Raw genomic sequence first — 27,706 nt, 5'->3', positions numbered from 1 at the left:
GTCCTCAGGTCTGAAGCACCTTTGACTAGCTCAAGCCCCTCTGATAAATGTTCTCGTGGAATCCTCTGCCTCTCTTTGCTGCACGCAGCCTAAGTGGCGTGTGCTTATTTTAATGTCTGCCTCTCCTCCTAGAGTGTGAGCTTCTCAAGGTGAGGCACGTTTCTGTTTTATCTCGCTCCCATAGCCCCAGTGCCTTGCATAGCAGTGGGTGCAGACGGCGTCCTAAAATGAGAGAATCAATGAATGAGCAGCCCTAGGCTTGGAAACAAGGGCATGGGGAGAGCGTGGAAACACCGTGCATTTATAACTTATTCTTCCACTGTTAAAGCCAACCAGATTCTATTGTAATTCTGCTCTCTCCAGCCAGCACTGTAAGCAATAACTTTATTAAGGTCAAATAGATATCACAATACAGTATTTATCCAACAGGATCCAGAAACCAGTTACAGATATCATCTAAGAACCACAGCTGGTTTGTGCTAAAATGCTTCCAACATCACAGATCACACAGAGTTTATACAATGATAACAACTTTTATCTGGAAATACGGATGCACAGTTTGCCCTCGCTGTCAGGCCTTGATGTTCCAATTGAGTCAAAACAAAGAAGGGAAGACTGGCGTTTTCTTGATAATGAAAAAACTCTGAGGAATATTTCATGAGAACTGTCTCTGGGATCAGAGTTGCTCATGGAAGTCATTTCTAATTTATGATTCAAATCGGAATTAGTAATTGGTAAGTTAAGCTGTGACTTGAGAATTTCTAATAATTGGATCAAGGAACATATTAGCTTTACAAATAGGATTTAAAAGTTTGGCTGCTAGTATAGGTTCTACAGAACATCCTTTATAAATTAATACATTAGCACAAAAGCTTCTCGACTATGGTATCTGATATCTGCATCTCTATTACTCTAAGAAAACAGCACTCCATAAACACAAACAGTTATTGGGCCTATTGTTTATGGTCCATAGGATAAGAGCCACAAAACATCATAGAAAGTTACGAGAATGTAAATATTTAGCTAAGTAGATAGGATAAGTATTGGGCAGTTACCATATATAACACTGAATATTGACTAATAGGGAAAAAAAATCCCAAACCTTAGTTACGGTGCAGTCAGAATTGGGTAAAGCCAAAGACAGATTTGCAAGTATACAAAGTAATGAATATATTTCTTTAAACGTCCATTTAACAAATTCATGGTGCAAACTGGAAAATTTTCATAAATACACTTCAAATGTTCATTTTGTGAGAAAACGCATATTCATGCACTAAACCTTATGAGCACTGATTCATTAAGTAAAAAAAAAAAAAAAAATACAGAGCAACTGTCTGAAACAAATACTTAAGAGACTCACAGTCCTACAATGTCTGCAACTAAACACAATAATACATGCATGTGTGATACACCAAATTGTCTTATAGAAATCATTAAAACATCTTTCGCATCAAAACGCATAGGAAAACTCAGGGGTATAGAATTTACTTTATGCATATTACATACTAGAGACTGTAAGCTTCCAAATGCTTTCATTATCTCCACACACCTACAAAACGACCATACAAGTATCTGTGTATGTAATAAGGTACTCTCCAATTAGGCATCTATGATGAATAATGTATCTCCTCATGTCGTCTCCTCTCTAAGTACCATTTATCACGACCCAGGCCTTTCTGCCTTAATGAGGACTACAGATCTCTGATTTACACTCAACACCCTCTGCATTAATAATTGATTGAAACTCCTAAAAAACTCTTCTGCAACTAAAATGGAAGGTGGTGAGGCTATCGCCAGAAGAATGCAAAGACTACCTGTTAAATCTGATTGGTAAAAGAAGCGGGGCCACTGGACTGTTGGCCAAACTCATCTGAGGATGGCCCCATACTCGCCTGCTGGCTATACCCGCCGCTTGACCCATAGCTGTCTTGGTTGTACCCGCCTTGGTTATAGCTACTCGAGTGCTTTTCCATTGGGTCTGAAAGATATCTCTGTCCCGAGGAATGCCAGCCGGTCTCCTTGAAAACAAACCAGATGTTTCCAGCCCAGAGGATAAAGTTCAAGAACCCAAAGACCTGAAAGGAGAATCAGAGCAAATGAGTTGATAGATGGAAACACAAGAAAAATCTCAATTTCAGAAAATCCTTCATAATACATACGGCTACTTTTTATTCAACATTGAGATCTCTTTTTCAATTTTTCATTTGGAACCGCTGTTTCATTTAGAATATTTAACATTTATTTATTTATTTATTTATTTGCATCCAAGTTAGTTAGTATATAGTGCAATGATTTCATAAGTAGAATCCAGTGATTCATTCCCTATGTATAACACCTAACGCTCATCCCAGCAAGTGTCTTCCTAATGCCCCTTACCCATGAAGCCCATCCCCCTCCCACAACCCTCAGTTTGTTCTCTATATTTAAGAGTCTCTTACGTTTTGTCTCCCTCCTTGTTTTTACATTATTTTTGCTCCCCTTTCCTTATGTTCATCTGTCTTGTATCTTAAATTCCTCCTATGAGTGAAGTCATATGATATTTGACTTTCTCTAATTTCGTTTAGCATAATACTCTCTGGTTCCATCCACGTAGTTGCAAATGGCAAGATTTCATTCTTTTTGATTTCCGAGTAATACTCCATTATATATATATGCCACATCCTCTTATCCATTGATCCATTGATGGACATTGGGCTCTTTCCATACTTTGGCTATTGTAGATAGGTCTGCCGTAAACATTGGGGTACATGTGCCCCTTCAAAACAGCACACCTGTATCCCTTGGATAAATACCTAGTAGTGCAATTGCTGGGTCATAGGCTAGTTCTGTTTTTAATTTTTTGAGGAACCTCCATACTGTTTTCCAGAGTGGCGGCACCAGTTTGCATTCCCACCAGCAGTGCAGAAGAGATCCTGTCTCTCCGCATCCTTGCCAACATCTGTTGTTGCCTGGGTTGTCAATTTTAGCCATAGAATATCTGACTTTTACTGAATGCTTACTACACGTTAGGCACTGTGGAAATGGCAATCCATTCATTCTGTCTGAGAAGAAGGTATTATTATTATACCTGTATTAAAGATGTGGAAACTGAGGTCCAGGATAAGAATCTTTTTCCAGGTCACATGACTTGGTAAGTAGTAGATGAGGGTCAAGCCCTGTTCTGTCTGACTCCATGGTCTGAGCCCCTACTTAAGCTTATTGTCTCCCCAAGTGAGGTGTTCCTCATTGTCTGTAAGAAGTCTTCAGGGGCTACAGAGTTGAGAACTTTGATTTTAATAATAGCGCGTTAATTTATAAGGTTACCTTCACTTCATGGCTAGAGAGACTACTCTTCCAGTTTTTGTAATGATATAAAAAAATGAGTCAACTTAAAAAGTACGGCATAAGCAACTGTGCAGATGGTGTGCAGATAAGCACATGAATGAGAGGGTACACAGAGGTTATGACTTCGAAGAGTTGTACTTTCTGTGCCTGTCACATCCGGAAATGAATGTTGAAACCAGACTCTCAATGCAATACGGGCTTGAGAGGTATGAGGCATTCTCCCAAGAACTGGATGTGAGGCTTTCCTATGGAGATTCCTCTTACTCTCCAAAAGGGTGTTGTTGGCGAGTCAGAGGACCAGGTATAGCCTCCCCAGACCCTGCCTGTCTGATGGAAGCAGAGCTGTTCGCTCGTGCCAGAGCCTCGAAGAGAACAGCTGTTCTGCCACCTTTCCCAGGGCACACTGGTTGACCTGGGAATTAACCAGAAGCAGTCAGTTGTAACAGCCCCCTACCGGAGATAGACAACAGCCTGAGATAAAGCTGTGATGGCATTAAAGCATATTTAGTAACCACTCCAGCTTAACAATCGCCATTCAAATTGGACTTGGGCCACCGCCACAGCTCTGGATTATAGGGTGCTGGGCCAGCATCTATCCTCGGTTGCTGGATGGTAGGGGGGTCCCAAGTGCCCTGCAGGTGGGGGTGAGGGGGCCAGTGAAGTCAAGATGAGGCGCCTTGGGGACCTGGAGCAGGGGCTATTTACCAAAGTATTTCAGAATTTTAGCAGCAGGTGGATCAGGACACATTACCTGAATGTCACCTTTGGACTCATCCTGCGGGTTTTGAAATCACACTGGCTTCAACTGCACTTTCCTGCTCCGTGACCTTTGACAAGGCAGTTAGCCTCTGGACCTCAACCTTTTATTTTGTTTTCCTAATGTGGAATGAAGGCTATTCGTTCCTTGGGTGACAGTGTGAGGATTCAAGAGAATGTGTATAATGCAGCTAGACGGTGCTAGACACATTCGAAGATGCTTCCTGCCTGGTAAGCAGTGTTCTGAATACTTTCTCAAATATTTCCAAGAACTGTATTCGCTTGGCCCTTTTTCTGCAGCATAAACTGAAATGGGACTTTGATGGCAAGGCCGTACTCTTGAGGGACGTCGGCAGCCAAAGCAGTCTCTGTAGGCCCTCGCCTGATCTAAAAGACTGGTTTATCTCGGCCAACCCCCCTTCTTCCTTCTCTCTTCTTCCACTCTCTCTTCTTCCTTTAATGTTATCTGATACTTATTTAACATTATCTTATGCCATGCTCCAGGCTCCTTGCCGATGGGAGATACAAGACATAATGAAGGTACTCCCAGTATAATAGTTGTGTGACCAAAATGAATTCGGTAATCACGGACAAAACTCTAATTCACAAGCAGGACCTTTTTTATCGATGTGTACAATAGCTAGGATATTTTCCACCAAAGGGGAGATCTCAATTAAATGGTATCTTTGTAAGTGTATGTCAATGTAGGAGTAGAAAAGATTATCAAGGAATCTTCTCAGATATCAAGAGATGGCTCTGCCCAGAGCTCTAATTTTATGTTTCCCCTTCCTTGGTTTCTCCCTTTTGCTGGCTGCTACTTGGCTTCTAGAAAAGGGATGCTCAAGAAGAACCTAGCGATCAGGGGCATGCAACTTAAAAGTGAGTACACAAACAAGGCATCCCCATGGGCATGTTTCAGAAGCAGGCACGTCTTATCCCGCTGTCATCACACAGGTACTGCAGACTCCTGGCTGGCACGTGGGCCCTTGAATCTTTTCTTGCCATTTTGTTGCAGCTGAAGTTAGAGTAAGGATTTTGATCCAAGCTCAGATGTGGAGGCAACAGAAGGAGAGACTGCAAGCCACCGTGCGTAGCAGGAGGAAGAATGAGGAGGTGAAATCTAGATTGGCCAAGAAGACGTGTCAAGATTGCCTATTACGAAGCTGGAGAAGCAGAAGTAGAAATTGTGAATAGGATAGTTAGGCTCAGAGAACCTTGGAAAGAGAAGTTGAGAGAGAAAAACACCTTCTTTCCTCCTACCCTCTTCTTTGGGCTCTAACCACTATATGACATTTAGGAAAATGAATGCATTTACGAGGCAGCTTTTTGGTCGACACTTATTGAACACCTGCCATATGCTGGGCACTGTGCTGAGAGGACTTATAACATATTATATCATTGAATCAATGGTCTTGTGAGGTCTGTTCAATAATAGCCCCATTTTACAGATAATGAAACTAAGGTTTAGGGACCTTAGTGCATTTGTCCAAGAGCAGTCAATTATTGAGTCGTGGAGCCAGGATTCAAACCCAGGCAGACGGACTCCACAACTGTGCCCTGAACCATTTCGAGTGGCAGCAGCATTAACAGAATTTGGCTCTACTCTAGCATTGCTGTCACTACTTGAGAAGCCGCGAGCAAATCCTTTCATGGCACCTACCTGCATTTGTAATGTCTGGATAGCTCCCCTGCCTATTTGTGTTGGTGTGAAATCATAGATGCCAAGATGCTTTGGAGAAAGTAAATTTGTTACCCAGGTAGAAATATCATTGCTATTGTTGAACCACTTACTTGTAGAGGTCACTCCTATGGGTGTGTCTGACTCCTTCTCCAAAGCCTACACTTGCTTAGTAGGCAAGGTGGTTTGGTTCTGTGAGCCACATTTCTTCTGCAGGATTCCGCAAACCCTGAGCCAAGGTGGACATGTGGCCCAAGATGAGCTAATGAGATGCTCTCTGCCTGGAATTTGGGATTAGACCTGAGTGATTTTAGTTCAGCCCAAGATATTTCTTTAAGAAGAAATATAATCTCAGAAACTGGGGGGTGGCTATCTTCTCTTGAGACAATAGGAAAAAGAAAGACAAATGCATCCGAAAAGAGACAATAATGTCACAGGCATTCAGAAAGAGATGAGAGATGAAGAATGTAAACTGTCCAGCTTCCTGATAATTCCTGGTCCTGGGTTCTGCCCTTGGTCGACACAGTGCTAGTATTTTTCCAATTACTTTTACCTCTTGTGAAAAGCTAGCTCAATAGGATTTGAAGCCAAATGAGTTTGTAATGAAAAAAAAAATTGCTGTCTTCTGGCAGATTAACATTCTTTCCTTCTGCTTTTGCTAATAGAAATTTTGTTTCCCTTGTAAACCCCGATGCAGTCAAGTGGCTTGAGCTCTGTGGTGGAACTTTAAACCAGGAGCAGAGTAATGCAAGTCAGATACAACGTTCTTTGGTATCTGACATTGAGAACCTTGGTCCTGCTCTAGACGCTGCTTTTTTAACAGCCTGTTTCATCAGATTTCATCAATTTTCCGAGCTACTTAATATCCTTCCAAAGATTTTTTTTTTCCTGATGAGGTTAGTCAGAGTCAGTTTCCGTTACTTGCAACCCAAACACTCCAGCACATACAGACGTTGAATGTCCATAAGTGGGGTCCAGAGAACGGAATTTAGGGATAGGCGGATTATTTTCCTTTGGCCAGTTTGAAGTGAGTTTTCTGTCACAGGAACTGGAGGACCTTTAACTGATGTAGATCCATAACAGTAACAGCAGCAGACCTATCCTTTCTCCCATGACATGCTGTCTGGTTTCCATCCATTTCTCTTTTTGATTAAAAAAATTTTTTTTAATTCCATATTTTATTTAAAATTATATTGGGGCGCCTGGGTGGCGCAGTCGGTTAAGCGTCCGACTTCAGCCAGGTCACGATCTCGCGGTCCGTGAGTTCGAGCCCCGCGTCAGGCTCTGGGCTGATGGCTCAGAGCCTGGAGCCTGTTTCCGATTCTGTGTCTCTCTCTCTCTCTGCCCCTCCCCCGTTCATGCTCTGTCTCTCTCTGTCCCAAAAATAAATAAACGTTGAAAAAAAAAATTAAAAAAAAAATTAAAATTATATATGTACCTATGTGTCTAATTTCGTGGATTTTTTTTTTTTATCTGAGTATAGTTGACACACAACATGGATGGGCCTGCAGGGGGTTATGCTATGTGACATCAGTCAGGTAGAGAAAGGCAAATACCTCTTTTTGATTTTAGGAGACATGTCACATGGTTTCTCATTCAAAATTCCCATCACCTAGTCTAAAACTTACTAGAGACAGCAAAGGTAGAATGAAATAGACTCTGTAGGACATCATAATGTATTAGATTGATTATTATTTAAAAAAAATTTTTTTTTTCAACGTTTATTTATTTTTGGGACAGAGAGAGACAGAGCATGAACGGGGGGGAGGGGCAGAGAGAGAGGGAGACACAGAATCGGAAACAGGCTCCAGGCTCTGAGCCATCAGCCCAGAGCCTGACGCGGGGCTCGAACTCTCGGACCGCGAGATCGTGACCTGGCTGAAGTCGGACGCTTAACCGACTGCGCCACCCAGGCGCCCCATAGATTGATTATTAAACCAACAAACGTACTGGATGATTTTCTCTTGTTGTTCTCTTAGGTTTTGAGATCAAGATTATAATAACATTCATTCCGCCCTGCCTAGAAACACGCTACGGAAGCAGGAGAGTCTATTTCAACACACGCCTCCAAGTATTCGAGTGTTTATCTGCGGGTATGTCCGGCAATGAGCAAAAATGACGGCGAGGACCTCCTACATACTTTCTTTCCATGTTTACTCTCTTGGCAAGGCAGGATTCACAGTCAAAGCATCAGGGAGCACCTGGCAACCCTGTCCCCTACTTAAATGCCTGCTCAGATTAAATTTCAGAAAGCTATAGAAACCTAAGTTAACCTTGAAGCAAAGATAATTATTTTTAGGGGCTGCTCAAGAATGTTTTCCTTTCAGCAAATACTGTCAGGTTCTCTAGTCTTGAGTAACTACTGCTCTTTGCTGCCGTTATAGTTTCTGTCTTTCTTACACGCAGTTTCTTTCTTTAAAATAAACACAAGAATCCAATTTAGTTGCCCTGCTCTCTGTCAGATTGTCTGTCTTCCTGTGAGAGCTATGCATTTGAAAATATCAAATCGACTTTGTTCAACTCATATAGTTCAGCTTTTCCAAAGTTACCAGACAATTAAACCGGGAACATGGAGAAGATAAAAAAAAAAAAAAAATTACTATAATTGTTATAAGTATTTTCTCTACTGTGCAGCCTTCCTGTATTCTATCAGGTCTGAGTGTTTTTCCTCCAGACAATCAACTGGATGTATTCTAGCTATGTGTGGCTTGAACAATGTTTTCTTCCCAGGAAACCTTTCTGCCATCAAATATTCCTTTTACTTCTGGCAGGCGTCAGACTTAAAGTTCAAATTTTATATCTGCTTCTGGCTTAGAATTTTGACTTGACTGTCATCCAAGCAGCAGCTGCCAATACCTGCTGCGTTCTTATTAAGACTCCATAATTGGCAGCATTAAAGCCTATGGGTTCTGACAATAGAAGACTTGAAGGCCAGAGGATCATCTTGCCCATGGAGTGAAATATCGCCTTTTAGACTGGCCTCATTTTGGACGCAGAAATCTCCAAGGTGACCTCTGAGATATTTTTCCTATTCATTTGAGTGGCAAACAAAGGTTTGGGAGGTAAAGCATAGATGAAAACATACCACAGAAGTGTTTAAGCTGGACATTACAGGGCTGTGGACAGCCATGCATTTGTTGGACGGCTGTTTGCAAGCTGACATCAGTAACAATACTTCCTTAGGATCCGTCGCGACCTTGACATCAGACAGTCCTTTCGCCCAAGCTGATGAACCCACCAACCACAAAAACGAAAAGACTACAGTGACGATGAAGTCCTATAGAAACAGAAAGATAAAACAGGAAGAGAAATGTGAATTCCAGAAACAAATTGATTACTTTATTTTTATTTATTTATTTTTTTAATTTTTTTTTTCCAACGTTTTTATTTATTTTTGGGACAGAGAGAGACAGAGCATGAATGGGGGAGGGGCAGAGAGAGAGGGAGACATAGAATCGGAAACAGGCTCCAGGCTCTGAGCCATCAGCCCAGAGCCTGACGCGGGGCTCGAACTCCCAGACCGCGAGATCGTGACCTGGCTGAAGTCGGACGCTTAACCGACTGCGCCACCCAGGCGCCCCACAAATTGATTACTTTATACAACTATTTGGCTTGCTTTTCGGAAAGCTCCAAGATCCCACAGCAATGGAACCAGGGAGAAGTTGAAAAACAGATAAAAGAAAGTTATGTGATATTATATTTATATTTGTCTAAAATAAATAATAGTAATATTTATTGAATGCTTGAACTGTTCCAGGATGATGCTAAGTGCTTATAACCCTCATCTAATTGTTCCTAAAACACCCCTGTGAGGAAGTTCCTATCATTATCCCATTTGCGGATGACAAAACTGGGACAGGGAATGGTCAGACAGCTTGCCTGAGGTGCCCACAAATAATCAGCGATGGCGTCAGCACTCACACCCGCGCAACGAAACCTCTAGGCCTATGATTGTAACCGCCGTGTTAGGATGGCTGCAAACAGAGAGATTTGCTGATTGTTAAAGACTCCTAGATAGCAATATTCATTTATTCACTCATTCATGTTTTTCAGTGAACAAATCTACGTGCCATCCAGCGTATACTTGAGACTGTGTTCAGTGGAGGCAATAAATAGCTGTAATGTTTTGACTGCTTTTTACGGGCAAGAGGCTTTATGTAAAATTATCCTTACAGATGCCATGTTAGATGGTGTTGTTTTTTGTTTGTTTGTTTGTTTGTTTTTTCAACGTTTATTTATTTTTGGGACAGAGAGAGACAGAGCATGAACGGGGGAGGGGCAGAGAGAGAGGGAGACACAGAATCGGAAACAGGCTCCAGGCTCTGAGCCATCAGCCCAGAGCCCGACGCGGGGCTCGAACTCACGGACCGCGAGATCGTGACCTGGCTGAAGTCGGACGCTTAACCGACTGCGCCACCCAGGCGCCCCTAGACGGTGTTTTTAATACCCATTTCTCGTGATTCATCGCTTACATATGACATCCCAACAAGTGCCCTCCTCAATGCCCATCACCCATTTATTTTTCCCCCCTCCCCCATCCATTAATACTCATTTTAAAGATGAGGAAATCAAGGCCCAGAGATATAAGGTAACAATATAGAAAGGGGGAGAGCCAGAATTCAAATCCAGATCTGACTTACAAAACCATCTGCTATGAATACAGGGGAAAGAGGCTTCTTTTTCCATATGAAACAATATGTCTATGATGTAAGATGATGTTTAAATGTTTAAAGAAACAATACCAAGCTTCTGATGACGGGAATGCTTCTCATATCCTCCTCCTGACTCAGAGCGGGTGGGGAGTCAGAGTCACTGTCCTTGTCTTAAGCAGACCATGTTCTAATATAGGACAGTCTTTCAGATTTACTGTATTTACATTTGACTAACATTAAAATGTTGCATACTGCTTACCTAGTATACTAAAGACCCTGACCTGGAAAGGAAGAGTACATTTGCTGTACCAAGAGAAAGGTTTCTGTTTTAGTCTAAATGATAAGCCTGTCAAGTACAAAACTTGCCCCGTGTCTCCTTCCTACCCAAGGGCATGATACATTTCACTTGCTCTGGTTAGTTTTCCCTCATGACATGACTGAAGGAGTTTTCATCAAGATCCCATGATCAACACCAGGGAAACTCTTACATTGTAAGGATGCTATTATGGATGGTATTTGTTAGGTGTGGCTTTTGTGGACAATGTTCTAGACTGTCCACTTCTAAGAGTGGCTGCATTTTCACAGAAACTTATCTTTTCATCAAAGGGCTGTTGCAAATAATATGACTTACCGGTTGACCTTTTCATGTTGGCTCTAGAAAATTCAGGGCTAATTTGTTACCTGCTCACAGGGTTTTTAATGGCATGGATATTTTAACCCTATTCCCAGCCTTGTTTTATATACCCATTCTTTCTTTCCCTTCTCATTTTTGATTAATTCCAGTTTGAGTTTCATATATTCTTGTAAGCTATCTTAATGAGATGGTGGTATAAACAGGCAAACAAATACAGTATCTACAGCAATCAATAAGAATATTTGGAATCAAGAGACTCAAGTGTTTGAGTCTGAATTATAAACTGGAGAAATGGTTACAAATAAGTAAGCCAGGTTGACTGTGTCAAATACAAATTTAGGTTCACGTTCAATCTAGTACCTGATTCATTCATGGATGCATTCATTCAAACAATTTTTTAAATTTTTAATGTTTATTTACTTTAGAGAGACAGAGTACAAGCAGGGGAGGGGCTGAGAGAGAGGGAGACACAGAATCTGAAGCAGGCTCCGGCCTCCGAGCTGTCAGCACAGAGCCCGACGCGGAGCTCAAACTCACAAACCGTGAATCATGACCTGAGTCAAAGTTGGATGCTTAACCGACTGAGCCACCCAGGTGCCCCTCAAACAATAATTTTTGAGTAATATGCCAGATATTGAGCAATGTCTTATGAGGGATTTAAAAAATGCAAGATGTGGACTCTGCTCTCTTGATATTACATATTTTTTAGGGGCTATGGATACCTGCTCTTCCAATTATGAGACAGGAACTGTCATTATTTCTGTTCATCATAATTAAAAATAGACTTGAGAAAAGGGTGTGAGGATGGGGAAACAAGAACAGAGTCATGTGAAGACCTCTCCCTTGGAAATTGGAGAAAATAGTATCAAAACTTATTTAAGACTTATTTTAGACTTATTTAATAATAGTAAGAATACCTAACATTTGTGGGGCATGCATTATGTGTGAAGCACTATTCCAAGTTTACATGAATTAAGTCATTTGATTTTGACAACAGCACTGTGAAACAGATGCTAATCCTGCCCCCATTTTACAGTTGAGGAAACTGAGGCCCTAAGGGGTTAAGTAAAATTGCTCAGAGTCTGGAGTTAGCAAGTGGTAGAACCAGGAATGGAAGCCTGGCCATCTGCTTCTGGTACCTGTGAGCCTGATTGTTCTATACCCCCCTCATGGCTGCCTTAAGGAATATTGATCTTCTTATTTAAAGCAAGTACACTAAAATTTCAAAAGTTACACTGGAAGTCCTGGTTAATTTAAATATGATGAAATAGTAATGAATCATTTTCTATATATAGGCTTCATGAATGAAGTCAAGGATCTGTGTCCTTGAGGGTAAATATGTTATATTTGGGAGCACATCCAAACTTTTACCCCGGTACCATTTTGTAAAGAGGCATCAGCCTATGCTATTAAGGTATTTCTCACACAAGTTAACAGCTCAGAATCTGTCATCAGATAGACCGGGGGCTGACTACTGACCCTGCTACTTACTATGTGTTCTTGGACAATTTGCTAGACAATTTGAAACTTCAGTTTAGCTCACTGTAAAATGGGACAATAACAGTATCTGTCTCATAAGACAGTCGGGAGAAGTGAAAATGTGGTTTTTCATTTGTCTGTTTTTCCCAGTAAGATGTCAGTTCCAGGAGGGCAGAGACTGTCTACCTTGCTTATTACTGGGTCTTGGCAGAAGAGTCGCCATCAATATTTATTAAGAGAGGGGAGGAAGGAAGGAGGGAAGGAAGGAAGGAGGGAAGGAAGGAGGGAGGGAGGGAAGGAAGAAAGGAGGGAAGGAAGAAAGGAGGGAAGGAAGGAGGGAGGGAGGGAAGGAAGAAAGGAGGGAAGGAAGGAAGGAGGGAAGGAAGGAAGGAAGGAGGGAAGGAAGGAAGGAGGGAAGGAAGGAAGGAGGGAAGGAAGGAAGGAGGGAAGGAAGGAAGGAGGAAAGAAAGGAAGGAGGGAAGGAAGGAAGGAAGGAGGGAAGGAAGGAGGGAAGGAAGGAAGGAGGGAAGGAAGGAGGGAGGGAGGGAAGGAGGGAGGGAAGGAAGGAGGGAGGGAAGGAAGGAAGGAAGGAGGGAAGGAAGGAAGGAGGGAAGGAAGGAAGGAGGGAGGGAAGGAAGGAAGGAAGGAAGGAGGGAAGGAAGGAAGGAAGGAAGGAAGGAAGGAAGGAGGGAAGGAAGGAAGGAGGGAGGAAGGAAGGAAGGAATATACAAAATGTTCTCAGTTTTGTTAAAATATTTACATTTATGTATATAACATTGGAGTTTACCTAGTGGTCGGTGGTAGGATTGGAGATGATTTATTTTCTTTTATATAAGCTGATGTATTTTTATACATGCCTTATTTTATAATTAAATCAAATAAAAACAATGTGGCAATGTGATTAAGACATTGATTGATTATATCAATGGCTCTTCCAGACAGAAATTCAGATGGTTCTATTTGTCCCTACAGCAGCATCAAGATTTATAATTGGACCAAATAACAAATGTCATTAGAATAGAGAGTTTTGCAACAAAGGGCTTCAGAAAGTAGTCTCGGGCCAGATTTTCCACAACTAAGCAAAGTGTGAATATGGGGGAGGTTATGTAAAAAATTCTGGGTGAAGAATATATTAGCCTGAACTTTTTTGTTTTTTGGCTTCGGCACTGAGCGAACCTGCGAACTGAGGCCACCTGCAGGGCGTGAAACCTGGGAGCGAATCCCTGACCACTGACCACTGGGAGCGAATCCCTGACCATTGGCCACACCCAGCTGGAGCCCAGAGGGCAGGGAGCCCACTGATGTGATCCATGCAGCCACGTCCTGAGCACAGAGCATGGTGGGGAGGGGCAGGACATCCATCAGAAGCTGTCCCCTGAACTAGAGGTCGTCTTTGGGCCGCAACCACAGCTGCCGTCACCCGTGTTTACCCAGCATTTCCCACATGCCAGGCACTCTGCTAAGCACTTACGGGCATCATTAACCTTACGACATACATACTAGAAAAGCCCTGCTTTTCTGATGAGGAAACTGAAGCAGAGACAGGTCAAATACTTTGTGTATAATTAATGCCTGGCTTGATTACTGCAGTGTATCGTGAGCTTTCTGTAAGGTTGGGGGGAAAGACGCTCTTTGGTGTATTTTATGTAGATAATTACCTTAGCTGGTGTTCTCTGAGTTTTAGTCATTTTGGCAGTACCTAAAAACAGTTTTGATATTATCCACATAGTCTTGTGTTATTGCTTAATATTTATTTTAAAGCAAATTACCCTTTTGACATAAAGAAGGTTATCTCAGAAGGAAATTATACGTGTACTATAATGCGAAGCCAGTAGGACTTGCCATAGATAGAAGGGGATTGCAAACCGAAGTGCTCCACAGTGAAACAAAATACCTTAAACTCCAGCTGGGAATGTTTGCACAAGGCTTTAGAACCTAGGATCTTTGTTAAAAGGGAGATTAGCAAGTGTTAGAGGGATATTAAAGAAATACTAGCATGACCCGATCAGAAGACCTGAAGTTAAAGTGAACATGGAATAACTTTCTCAGTCCGGTTACTTAGTCCCATGTGAATGGTCTACCAAAACCCTCTTCTGAAGCAGGGATTTTCTTCTGATGGTGCAGACAAGAACCCAGTTGTTTACAAATGCTCCTGCCCCAGATCTAACAGAAACGGAGCGTGCAGAGGAAGAAACTCAAGAGGTAGATTTGTAACATTAACTGCTAGGTTATCATGGTGCATATATTAACCCTTGGAAGATGTCTTCTGCTGGCTCTGCTTGTGTTCTTTATTCTCCTAGAGTGGAGAGGCTGCCATTAGAGTGCTTTTATGCTTCCAAAAACCTCGCACACTTGGGATCTATGTGGTCCCCATAAAAGCCCAAAAAGTAGTCACAGGATGTGATTAGCCTTTATTACAGATGAAGAAACTGTGGCTGAGAGAGATAAGTAGATTTTCCCGTGGTTCATTAAGTGGCTTATAAAATATGTTCTGGGCTATTGGTCTCTGTAACTGAGAACATGGACACTCTTTACGGAGAGAACACGGACAGGCTACCTGGTTGTGTTTCTGCAGGATGTTTTAAGTGTGTGTTCAGTGATCTACACAAACAGCCTCGTCAGCAGAGGGAGCAGCCTGGCTTAATGCTGGCTGGGTGGTTTGTTTCCACTTTGCTTGCTGGGTGTGTTTTCTTGCCCCCACTTCTCCTCATTTGCTACAAGCAAACTCATTTTCATACTAGAATGTCATTTAATACATTAAAGACACTTGTCCCAGGTCACTTTGGGGCATAAGAGGGAATCCTCTTTGGTGACAAAACCTCATCTTTTAGAACCAGGTAAACCTGTCTCTGTCTCCCTCAATCACTGTAGCCCCACTGGATATTGGTAATATCCATAATATCAATTCTCCCATTTCTATCTATTAACAAATATTCTCAGGATTTCACCTCCAATGGCATTATTATCTGTTTCACCTCTTTGGTGACTTTGTTATTTATTCTGTGGCTGATACCTACCCTGAAAGCCTCTACCAGACTCGGGGCAGTCGGAGTCACCCACACCCTCTGTGTAAATGGATTTGCTTTGCTGAGTCAGCTTTCAGGAATCCCAGCATGAAGCTGGGAATCAGGAAACATGGAACCAAGCAGCAAGATAGAAGCTCAGCTCAGAACAGAGCTTGGGACTTGTCTTGGAAGAGAGAAGAGGTAAGCAGTGTCTGGATGGAATAACTTCTTGTCTGCTCATACAGGTGTATTTCATTGTTTCATTTGAAGGATGAATAGTGACCTCTGACTTCTGGAGAGTGTCTTTGATTTCTAACACGACGTAGAAGAAGATCATTTGATCTTCATAATAACTGCAAGCAGGTGAAGATAATTATACCCATTTAACAGATTCAGGGAAGTTAAGCGATGTGCTCAAGTCATCACAAGTAACTGAGATTTGAATGCAGGGCATTGAGCTACATGTTTAGTGAGTGGTTTTTCCATCATGCCCATGCTTTCTCAAGTCTGAGTTACCCATTATTGTGGGAACTCAGACATGGCAATAAATAACACTGGGCTCCACGATTTTTCTCCACAATTCTCTTTCAGTCTGAGGCATAAAGAAGAAAGCCTCAGCTGGGTACTAATCTGTCACTAATGTTTATTTAACAGATATTTAACACCTATTTATCAAAGAAAATTGTGCCCAGGCTCTGAGCCTTCATGCAAGCAATGGTACCTGGCTGGAATACAGTACTTTTCATTTTCCATTGATTCATTTCTATGTTTGTCTCCTAATTATGTCAAATAATGCTGGGTTTTTGTACCCAGTAGTGGTACAGGGTTTTCTTCAAAAAGACATTGTATTTAAGTTTATGAAAATAATTTAAAAAATTCAAAACAAGTGTTTAATGTTTATTTTGGAGAGAGACACACACAGAGCACAAGTGGGGGAGGGGCAGAGAGAGACAGAGACCATCTGAGGCAGGTTCCAGACTCTGAACACAGACCTGGACACGGGGCTCGAGCCCACGAACTGCGAGATCATGACCTGAGCCAAAGTTGGGCACTTAACTGACTGACCCACTCAGGCGCCCCAAGAAAATAATTTAAAGAATAAAAGCAAATAACTCATGGCTCAGATGACAGAAACAGGGCAGGGAACAGCTGAAGTTTGCAAAGGCTTATAACCCCAACCTGCAGAGGGAACACTGAGATTGCTCGAGTGCTACCTAACAGAGATAAAAGGTGAGACAGGGATATGAAGCCTGTATGTAATTTTAAATTTCTTAGTAGTCACATTACAAACAAAAAGCAGGGGCACCTGGGTGGCTCAATTGGTTAAGCATCTGACACTTGGTTTTGGCTCAGGCCATGATCTCACGGTTCGCGTGTTCAAGACCCACATCGGGCTCTGCGCTGATGGTGTGGAGCCTACTGGGGATTCTCTCTCTCTCCATCTCTCTCTGCCCCTCCCCAGCTCATGCTCTCCCTCTCTCTCTAAAGAAATAGACATATTTTTTTAAAAAAGCAAAAGAAACTCATGTGGTTAATTATACTAATACAGTATATGTATTTATATAATAAAACTGAATACCTAAAATTATTAATATTTTACTTTTTTGTACAAAGTCTTTGAAATCTGGTGTGTATTTTATACCTATAGCACATCTTAATCTGTATCAGCCACATTTCAGGTCCAACAGCCACATGTTGCTGCCGGTACCTTACTAGACAGTGCAGCTTTAACCCACAGTTAACAAACGAAAGCACGTTCACATCCACAGCCAAGTGAGAGTGATGCTCTTCTCCTGTTTTGGGTCACTGATGTCACAATTTCTCTTGGTACTTGAGCCTGAGATGATCCTAGTAGCCCTCTCTCAACTTAGCTTTTTTTATTTTAATGTTTATTTATTTTTGAGAGAGAGAAAGATAGAGCATGAGTAGGGGAGGGGCAGAGAGAGAGGGAGACACACAATCCAAAGCAGGCTTCAAGTTTTGAGCTGTCAGCACAGAGCCCAATGCGGGACTCCAACTCACAATGACCTGCCCTGAAACCAGGAGTCGGACGCTTAACTCACTGAGCCACCCAGGCACCCCCTCTCAGCTTAGCTTTTACAAAGCCAGCATGCCTCCCATGTCCCTCCTGGCCTGTGGGATCCCATAAGCGGGTTGATACAGTAGCCCAGTGCGTGGCCCCAGTGGTCTGGTGGAGATCTAAGGGCAGACAAGCGTGACCAAAGACTCTTAGGCCTTCTGTATTGGCAGCCCACGGGAGGAGATGGCTTGCAGGGACAGCAGGGACTGCATTTCAGGCCATATGTAGGGGAAAATCTGACTCCACCCCTCTATTCTCAGAACATGTGCAGGATGGTGGCTGGTTAAATGGAATGAAGTATATAGTTCCATTTTCCAGATGGGATAAATTAGTTAAATCCAGCTTGAAAGATACAGAGCCAGAATTTGGAACCAGGGACTTTGGCTCCAGAATCTGTGTTCGTAATCTATCATTAAAGTGCTCTATTGCTTTTAGAGGCCCATGACTTTATTGGCTCATAATAAAGATGAAGTTGCAATATTAGTACATATGGCTATCATTTATGGAGCAGTTACTATGTATGAGACACTGTGTGTCTCATACATCATTCCTTCAGTTCTCCTAAGAACACTTTGAGACAGCTATTACTGACCCCACTCTACAGATGAGCAAATCAAGGTGTGGAAAGATTGAGTTGCTGGAGTTCTCAGGGTCATTACGTTGCTAAGCTTCGTTTCCAAACAAGGTTTGCCGAGCTCCAAAGTCTATGTCCCTTGCTGGAGGGGTGAACCTCATTATATATTCCAAACTAGCTTCAATGGGAGGCCCGACATGTGTTAGGCATGATGCTAAAATGCTTTACATAGTTCACCTCAGTTCAGGTGAGCCCTGCAAGGTAGCTGTTTTTTATTTCTTTAATTTTTTTAATTTTTTAATTTTCTTTATTTTACAGATGAAGAAGGGAGTGTTCAGAGAAGTAGTAAGTAGAGAAAATGCATACCAAACTCAGATCCATTGGACTCCAAATCCCATTATTTCTTCATTTGTCCATTGTTTTATTGGTTCCTTTTCCCTAGTCACTCAGCCGATATGTATTATCTTCCCACTCGAGGCTAAGTATTGTTCAGACAATGGAGTAGGGACCGGGGCCGGGGCAGGGGGGGCAGTCCTCAGGTGGTTTGCATCCTTCTCTCTGCACTACCTGGATTGTTTTATGTTATTACCATAAGATTCACTATTGTCACACTGTCAATGAATCGAAATTTTGTGAAAAGAGATGTAGTGGATCATCTTCTGTTACAAGGGCTGGGTAATAATCAGTCATCTTGTTTCATGTGCGAAGAGTCTGGTTCCTGCTTGAGAATCCAGGTAAGATTTCATTTCTTCTTTTTTCTTAAGTTACATTTGATTGTGATTGACATACGGTACTTTCCCTTTTTTTAGTTTGTTTTTCAGAGAACTTTATCGATTGATTTGTGGTTCCTCAGCTTTGGAACTGGGGCCTCCTGTTTCTTGTTTTTTTTTTTTTTTTTATGAAAAGAAGACTTTTTAAAAGATCCTCTGCCTCCTTTTGGCTTAGTCATAGACAATTGATTTCATAATCTTTGTGCAAGAGGGAGGTATTCTTGGCTGTTTGACAACCTCAGAATGGATGCAGTCTTCACTAGCTTACTGCAAGGTTGTCGTAAATCAATATTAAAAACACCCCTTAAAACCTGACTTGATTTCCAGTTGACCCTGCCTTTCCTCTTCACTACAAATAGTAGCAGTATTGCTTGTAAAAGTTGCTACAGATTCAGCGCTTACTTTGAGGCAGGCACTGCGCTGAGACCTTCAAATATATTACTCTGTTTAATCTTCATCAACAATTTGTGAGGTAGATCCATTAACATACAGGTTTTGAGAAAAGAAAGCATCACATAATGGTTGAGTCTATTGTTTTTAGAATCAGTCAGTCTTGGGTTCAAATGTCGACTCTTACTAACTAGCTCTGGAACTCTATTAAGCCTCCGTTTTTGTATCTGTAAAGAGGGGCAATGATGACATTGATTTTCAAAGGGTTTTTGTCAAGTATGCATGGGCTAATTCAATAAAATACTTAGCTCAGTGCCTGACACATAGTGAGTCCCCAATGAATTTACACACACACACACACACACACACACACACACACACACACACGGAGACAGATAGGGAAATTCTGTATATAATTGAATAACGGTACAGAAAAGTGTATTGGTATTATTCAGTGGGTTTTGATGGTCAAATACATCAGGTAGGTTAATTTATTTATTCAACACATCTCCAGTAGGAACCAACTAGGTGCCAGGTCTTCGGAATATAGTAATTAATAAAAGCAGACATGATCCCAGCATTCACTCTGTTGGAGGACAGATCTTACTCAGATATTCCCAGAAGAATATGTAATTGCAGATGATGATAATGGCCTTGCAGGAAAAGGAACCGGTGTTTTGAAAACAAACACAAAACTGCCTGACACCAGCCAGTCTAGGTGGACAGGGAGAGAGCTGCACAGATCTGATTGCGTCCAGAATCTCCTTAGGATTATGCCTCCCTTCAGTGGTTCTCAAAGCACGTTGAATAGTAAATACACCACAAAATGACTTATCTGGAAGGTCTACAAATTGGTGTCTAGAGGGAGTTCTATCCACTACCTGCTTATACCATGCCCAAGAAGAATGCACATTGACATAGGTCAGGACCAGAAAGATTTATTGGGTCATTCTGCTAGCAGAGGGAGGTTTAAAAGGAAGGAAAAGCGTGCTTGCCTAGTGAGAATTTTGGTGACTCACATGACTGCTGAAGCTATTGGCTCTCGGCACTTGTTCACCGGCAACCCTCCCCCCCTTAGAAAGCCAAGCAATAACCAAAGAGGTGAAGAGGTCTGGAGGGGATCTGTTTATATATCTAAATGGTGATACAAGAGGATTCCTGCCTTTCTGGACCTGTATGCTCTCAGAAGTTTGGAAGCTTAGGGAAACAATCGGGGCTGTTAACTGTTTTCAGGTGAGCTGTTGGCTTATACAGAAAACAGCACTCTTTCCAAATGATTGGTTATTGATTTTGACACGTCTACCAATAAGTACAGAAACGAGTAAGATGCTCAAGTCCTAGACCAGAGGTGAGTCAACTGTTGAAACCATTTTGGACATCTTAAACATAACTAGGGGGAAAAAAAACCCCACATTTGTAGAGTTAGTCAAGGATTAATCTGGAAATTGGAGATGCTTATTGAACATCTTATCAATATTCTTTATTTTAATGTATTTTTTAGCACTTCCAAAATATTTTGGGGGCTGCCACTGAACCAGCTCAATAAAAATACTAAGATGTAGTCAATTAACCATCAGCTTTGTCTACCTGGCATAAAGCATCTGGGCATTGTAAACATATCTGGAAAACAACAGATGCCAGGCAGTATATAGATGAAACATCTGGAGGAAGTGTGGCATACAGGAGACGTGGAGGGAGGCTCGGAGTCACAAGCAGCCAGACTTGAACTTCATCTGTCCCATGTACCCTGGTCTAGAATGTTGTCTCACTGTGTGATCAAAACAACTCTCCCACACACCTGACTGGCTAGGTCAGAAAAGCAGGCAACTTTTGATCTCAGGGTTGTGAGTTTGAATCCCATGATGGGTGTAGAGATTGCTTAAGATAAGTAAACTTACCTGTTTACTTATAAAAACTACTTATAAAAAACTACCAACAGTTTTTTATGTATATAAAACTTGAGAGTCATATATATAGATGATATGTATATATATCATGTGTATATATATATGTGTATATATGTGTACATATATATGATGTATATGTATGATATATATGTGCATATATGTGCATATATGTATATATGATATCACACACACACACACACACACACACACACACAGACACACTTTCTAAAAACCGATGACCTACACAGTGGCAAATAGTAGGGGCATAGATAATAAATAAGTCAGATATTCCAAAGTAATTTCTTCATTTGTCCAAATATTTTTAGATTCCCCCTCCAACCTATATTTAAAAATGGATGCATTTTATAGGAAATTTCTTCAAGTAAGCTACTCTGAGCAATTTTGACTTAAAGTGCTAGCAGACCTTTCAGGTGCCACCTTCTGAACCAAGTCAGCTCCTCTCTGGTCTCTGTGTTCTCTTGCCATCACCCTCCCTGCAAGTGGAAAGAAGGCACATCTTCCTCCTTCAGAATTACATAATATTAGAGTGGGAAGGAACTGTCGAGATAAATCCAGGCTGTCAAATACTCCTGCGAAAACATAATCCTATTATTAACTTACTATTCTACACCACTGATATCTCCCAGATAGGACAGAAGAGTTGCTATGTATGGCTGGAAATAATGCAATAAAGCAAACCTGATCATGGATTTAAAAATTCTCTGGGATACAGTGTTCACATCTGACAGGATCATTATGAGGATCAAAATTATGAAGGATAATTTTAGTATTTTAAAGAATATTTTAATGGTTGCATTAATGGTTAGGAAGATGAAGGTGGTGAAGGTGATGTAATCTTCAAGAGACATGGGCTGTTTTTGGCATGGTCAATGACATTGGACCATGAATTCAGCTGTAATGACTTCTTTTTTTCAATCTGTATATTGATGTTCTTTTGAAAACAGATTCATGCTGCCGAAGTCCAATGCATATGGCCAAAGTGTTGTTATTGCAGTCTCTAAAGTTTGAGCCAGTGGCTCTGTGTGGGTAGAACTTCAAGCCTCTTTGGCACCAACGAAGAAGTCTGGCAGCAACCAGGTGTGTGTATGTGAATATTTCATCTGGTTGCAATACACGACTGGAAAAGAACTGGGGTAATTGTGTTAAGACATGGAAGGTCACTTGGAGAATGCCTGGTGAATGAGCCATTGCTACAATCAGTGAATGCCCTGATCATTGTTACATTCCCAGAAAGTACACTGTATGTGGTATTTAAAGTATTTTCCCATGTTGGCTTCATTCACTGGATTGTAAGTTCCTTGAGGATGGGACAGTCTTCACTACCTGTGTCCCTAGTCAAATGTCTGGTGTATGTATAACTTCTCATATATATCCACTGCATGGAAGAAGAAAGGACAGATAGCTCACATTTGGCATAGTCACTTGGAAAATCATTTGGATTTCAAAAATTTGCGTGTTTCCTAAATTATCTCAAAGATACAAGAAACTCATGACACTGGCTATCTATAAAAAAGAAAGTGAAATGGCTGGAAACAGGGATGGAAGAAGGGCTTTTGGGGTTTTGGTTTTATTATTTTTATTTACCTTACCCTTACCCCCGGTATGCCCTTTTAAATGACTGGATTTGAAAACATTAGCATAATTTTAGAATAGGCATATTTTACTGGATTTGACCTTTGGCAATTGTGAGAAACTTTCTGTTTAGGGGGATGATTATGATTATATTTCACACTTTACTCCCACCATTTTTTTTTTTTTTTTGCAAGTGAGCAAGCGTTAGCACAGCTAGGTTCATGAAAAGAGCTGCTATTTTTTTCAAGCATTCCTTATGCCTTTCTAGAATTGAAGACCCATTATTCTGTCATATATCAACCCATCTGTCAGCCCTCAACAGATGGTTAAAATGAAGAACTTCTAAAATACCAAGGAGGAAATTATCCTGCACTTCACCATCTACAGCTTAAATTTACTCTGACTTTGGAAAATTCCTTTGCCACTTCGCCACTCATCATACCAAGTGAAAGTGAGGGAAAATATTACATTTGAATTACAAAGTAGAAGCCATTCCTCAAAAAGGTGGCTATTGGATTCACAGACGTTGGCTTTACTCTGTCAGTTGGAGAGAAGACAAAACTGGGTTCGAGTCTCAGTTGTGCTGCCTCTTAGCAGCCTAGCTTTGGATGGTTTATTTGACTTGCTAGGCCTTTATTCCTTCAATGGAAATAGGAGAGAATGAATAGCCTATATTAGAGAGTTGATGAGGGAATGAAAAAAAAAAAAAGGATAATCTGTGGGACAGTATCAGGCACCTAATAAAAGATAAATGTTACTATTTTCACCATTGGTTCTCCCCTTCTCATCTCATTTTCCAGATTTATCCTAGATCTAAGATTCTGTGTCTCTGGCAGGCAAGATTTGAGCAGGCGCCTAAGGACAGAAATCCAGCAGATACGAAAAGGGGTCCAAGTGCGGATGAGTCTGGGTGTGTGTCTGTCTGTCTGCAATGTGTGTTGTATACATAGTGTAACCATTGGAAAGGCTGGGTGGTTATTCCATGTACGTGAAGAGGAAGGGTAGGGAGACCATGGAAGTGAAATATTGTTGCATTCTGGGGGATATGTATTTATTGTAAGCCTGAGGGTCCCAGAGACTTCTGCCCAAACCCTCCCAAAGAGAGTCATCATATGTTTTCTTGGTTTTCATTTTCACTCCAGATGAAATAAATATTTGTGATTTTTACCCTGTCTAGGCATAAATATTAATTGAATCATAACTTCTGTTTCATGCTTTACTTAGCTGTTTCCACTTATTTTTGTCAGTTCTATCATATTTCCAACATGCAACTGTTAGAATTTAACATTTACAGTTTTTTGGTTTGTTTTTTTTTTTTTTTTTTTGCAGTGGGAGTGTTTGGGAAAAGAGTCTCCCTCTCCCCAGTGTTACTCTTTCAAGAGTGCTGATGTGAGTGATAAGAGATAACCATAGGCCTGAAAGCTTGGAGGTGCGAGATGTGTCCCAGGACAGGGGCTTCTCAACTTCCTGTGCCACAAATCTCCTAGGATCTTGTGCAGATTCTGACTCAGTAGGTCTGGAGTCAATCTGAGAGCCTGCATTTCTAACAGGACTATTGGTCCATGAATAAATCGTGACATGCAGGGTCGTAGCCTATGAGGGAACTTCTTTAAAAACTTCCCAGTCTCTTATGCTTTGGCTCTCTCCCACTCTTAAAAACTGAGAACAAACTGAGGGTTGATGGGGGGGTGGGAGGGAGGATAGGGTGGCTGATGGGTATTGAGGGCACCTTTTGGGATGAGCACTGGGTGTTGTATGGAAACCAATTTGACAATAAACTTCATATATATTGAAAAAAAAAACAAAAAAAAAACAACTTCCCAGTCTGCTCCAGCATCCACTGCCCTCCACGGCCCCCAGCTGGATGAGCTTTCTCACACTTTTTTTTTTTTTTTAAGTTTATTTTTATTTTTGAGACAGAGAGAGACAGAGCATGAGCGGGGGAGGGTCAGAGAGAGGGAGACACAGAATCTGAAACAGGCTCCAGGCTCTGAGCTGTCAGCACAGAGCCCGACGCGGGGCTCGAACTCACGGACCGCGAGATCATGACCTGAGCCGAAGTCAGCCACTCAGCTGACTGAGCCACCCAGGCACCCCTCTCACACGGTTTTGAGTACACTGACATTCTGCCTCATTTTCATATAGATAGGTCTCATTTTGCCAATTCAATTTTTTTTAAAAAAAAATTTTTTTTTTCAACGTTTATTTATTTTTTTGGGGACAGAGAGAGACAGAGCATGAACGGGGGAGGGGCAGAGAGAGAGGGAGACACAGAATTGGAAACAGGCTCCAGGCTCTGAGCCATCAGCCCAGAGCCCGACGCGGGGCTCGAACTCACGGACCGCGAGATCGTGACCTGGCTGAAGTCGGACGCTTAACCGACTGCGCCACCCAGGCGCCCCTTGCCAATTCAATTTTAAGATAACTTCCTCTCTTCTAGCATTTCTTGAGTAATTTCTATACACCAGCCACTGTGCTAAACATTAACTGCATTTAATTCTCAGTGATAAGGTAGGTCCTGTGATTACCATCAATTAACAAGTGAGGATACAGAGGCACAGAGAGGTTAAATTATTGGCTCAAGGTCACCCAGGTAGAAAGTGGTAAAGCCAGAACACAGAGTTTGACTTCAGAGCCTGGACCCCCAATCGTTAATGCTTTGCTGAGATGATGCCTCCCTGGGATGGTGTCAAATGTAATTTTTATAATCACTGCCGCACCTATTCCACTGTTATTTCTAACAGATAGAAGCAGATAGAATAAAAATCTCTTTTACAAATAAAAAAGAAACACATATGTGCTGTTTTTTCTTTCTTTTTTTCTGAACTGGCAGTTTACCGAAACCTGTGGAGCTGAGTTTCAGGGGATTAGGACTAACATTATCAGACAAAAGTCCAAATATGCACTTAGCTCAACTGTGTATTATTATTAGAATCTGGTCTTGAGAAGTGAGCCTATGTGGGCTCCATTTGACCCGCGGTATATTAGAATCTGTAATAATGAGATCTCATAATATGCCATATTGTATCCTGTTGATGAGAAGAAGAAATTAGTTACTAAAGAAGGGAAGGTTCTACGTAAGATATTCTTAGTCACAAAGAGGACCCTGAGTCCACACAAATGTGCACAAAGTAGCTGAAGCTGTAATAATCTTGCCCCAGTTTGCAGAGCTCCCTCTGTTAAGTGCTGCTCATAATATTATTCCCCCTTTTCTTCTTCAATATTACTTTGGCTATTCAGGGTCTTTTGTGGTTCCATACACACTTTAGGATTGTGTGTTCTAGCTTTGAGAAGAATGCCGGTGCAATTTTGACTGGGATTGCATTAAATGTGTAGATTGCTTTAGGTAGTGTTTACATATTACTTGGCAATGAGAAAGAATGAAATCCTGCCATTTGCAGCAACATGGATGGAACTGGAAGGTATTATGCTACGTGGAGTAAGTCAGTCAGAGAAGGACAGATATATGTTGTCACTCCTATGTGGACCTTGGGAAACTTACCAGAAGACCCTGGGGGAAGGGAAGGGAAGGGGAAACAATAGTTACAAACAGAGAGGGAGGGAGCCAAACCACAAGAGGCACCAAAAAAAAAAAAAAAAAAAAATTCCCCTTTCTTTAAAAAAAAGCTGCACCCCATTCTGGAGGTAAGAACGCAACATCCTGGTTCCATATTTTACAAACTATCCTCATTCTGTTTATGCACTTTGGCAAACAGTATTGAACCCATTGGAAAACACCGGGGAAATACACATTTTGCAAGTACTTTGTTTTGATGATTTTGAGAGAATGTGAAAGCCAAATTATGGTACCTGTTAAGGTAATGGTGTGTAGCTTAAGTTAAAAAGAAATCCACACATGCAATCACAATTACCTTTTAAAATGTGGTGGAAATATGAGAGTTGAATACACAAGTGGAGATGGGGTCTTAGAGCTTTCTGTAATGAGAAAATCACCAAGAACTGAAATAATCTGTGATAAACCTTTCCATCTCCCAAGGCGGGCAGTGTCCTTGCTTTTGTGCATACATGAGGTTGTGTGGGCTTGTGTTTAACAGCCACGTATGAAAAACGCATATCTTTGAACATCGGGATCGCTTCCGTTCAGGGAGCTGCTCTCACTGCGAGAACCACGAGGGAGCCGAGATAGAACATACTGTTCTGCTGATGCTGTTTGATGAGACAGCAGCAGATCAGCTGCAAGTTGGAAATGGGTTTTTATTTTTTCTTTACATCTTTTGTATATGCATATGCATGTGTTGTTGGTTTTTGCTTTTTTTTTTTTTTTTATAAACACATCTATTGAACGATCACATGTCAGGTTCACGGACAGCGCAGTTTGGTATCCCGTTGGCTTGGAATGGCCATGAGGTTTTTATGCTTGATTTTGTTTCAGCGACAACTCCCCCAACCCCACCTTGTTCAAAGGGCTCAAAAGAATGGTTCTCTATCTAGTGCTCCTTTGAAGAAATTTATGAAGAGTCAATTTGGAATAGAGGCTGGCTGAGTCTTTCCTCTGGTTTAGTACATAGCTTTCTGACCATACTCAGAACAGTGGTAGAAATACACCCCTTGGAGATCACTTCTCTATTTCCCCGTCTCTCTATTTTTCATTCTTTAGTGGGACAGTAGAGCCCAGGGGTTAATTGCTACAGTTCTGAAGGCAGGTCTGGATTCTTTAGCGCTCACTCATTGTGTGACCTCAGCCAAGATCCTTAAACCCTCCTGGTTCCCCCATCTCTAAACTGGGGGATGATACCTATCTCACACAACTTTGTGAGGATTAAATGAGATACATGAAACACTCATTGCATGCCTGACATATGGCAAATTCTCAATAAATATTAACTGTTGAAATGATTACTTC

At 41.5% G+C, this 27,706-nt stretch overlaps 1 protein-coding gene across 3 annotated transcripts in view; it reads right to left on the bottom strand.

The window, feature by feature from the left end:
- Positions 1-370: 370 nt before the first annotated feature.
- SYNPR (synaptoporin) overlaps positions 371-27,706 on the bottom strand; it is a 320,817-nt gene continuing 293,481 nt past the window's right edge. For all 3 annotated transcript variants that reach the window (XM_045493415.1, XM_045493416.1, XM_045493417.1), the window contains 2 exons: positions 8,844-9,035; positions 371-2,075 (listed from right to left, as the gene is read on the bottom strand). In XM_045493415.1, the coding sequence (XP_045349371.1) occupies positions 1,818-2,075; positions 8,844-9,035 (450 nt within the window). In that variant the 3' untranslated portion in view covers positions 371-1,817. The remainder of the gene's footprint in view (positions 2,076-8,843; positions 9,036-27,706) is intronic.

Source organism: Leopardus geoffroyi, chromosome A2 (genome assembly GCF_018350155.1).
Source record: "Leopardus geoffroyi isolate Oge1 chromosome A2, O.geoffroyi_Oge1_pat1.0, whole genome shotgun sequence".
NCBI lineage: Eukaryota > Metazoa > Chordata > Mammalia > Carnivora > Felidae > Leopardus > Leopardus geoffroyi.
Note: the sequence above shows the minus strand (reverse complement) of the source record. Positions and strands in the feature narration are given on the sequence as shown.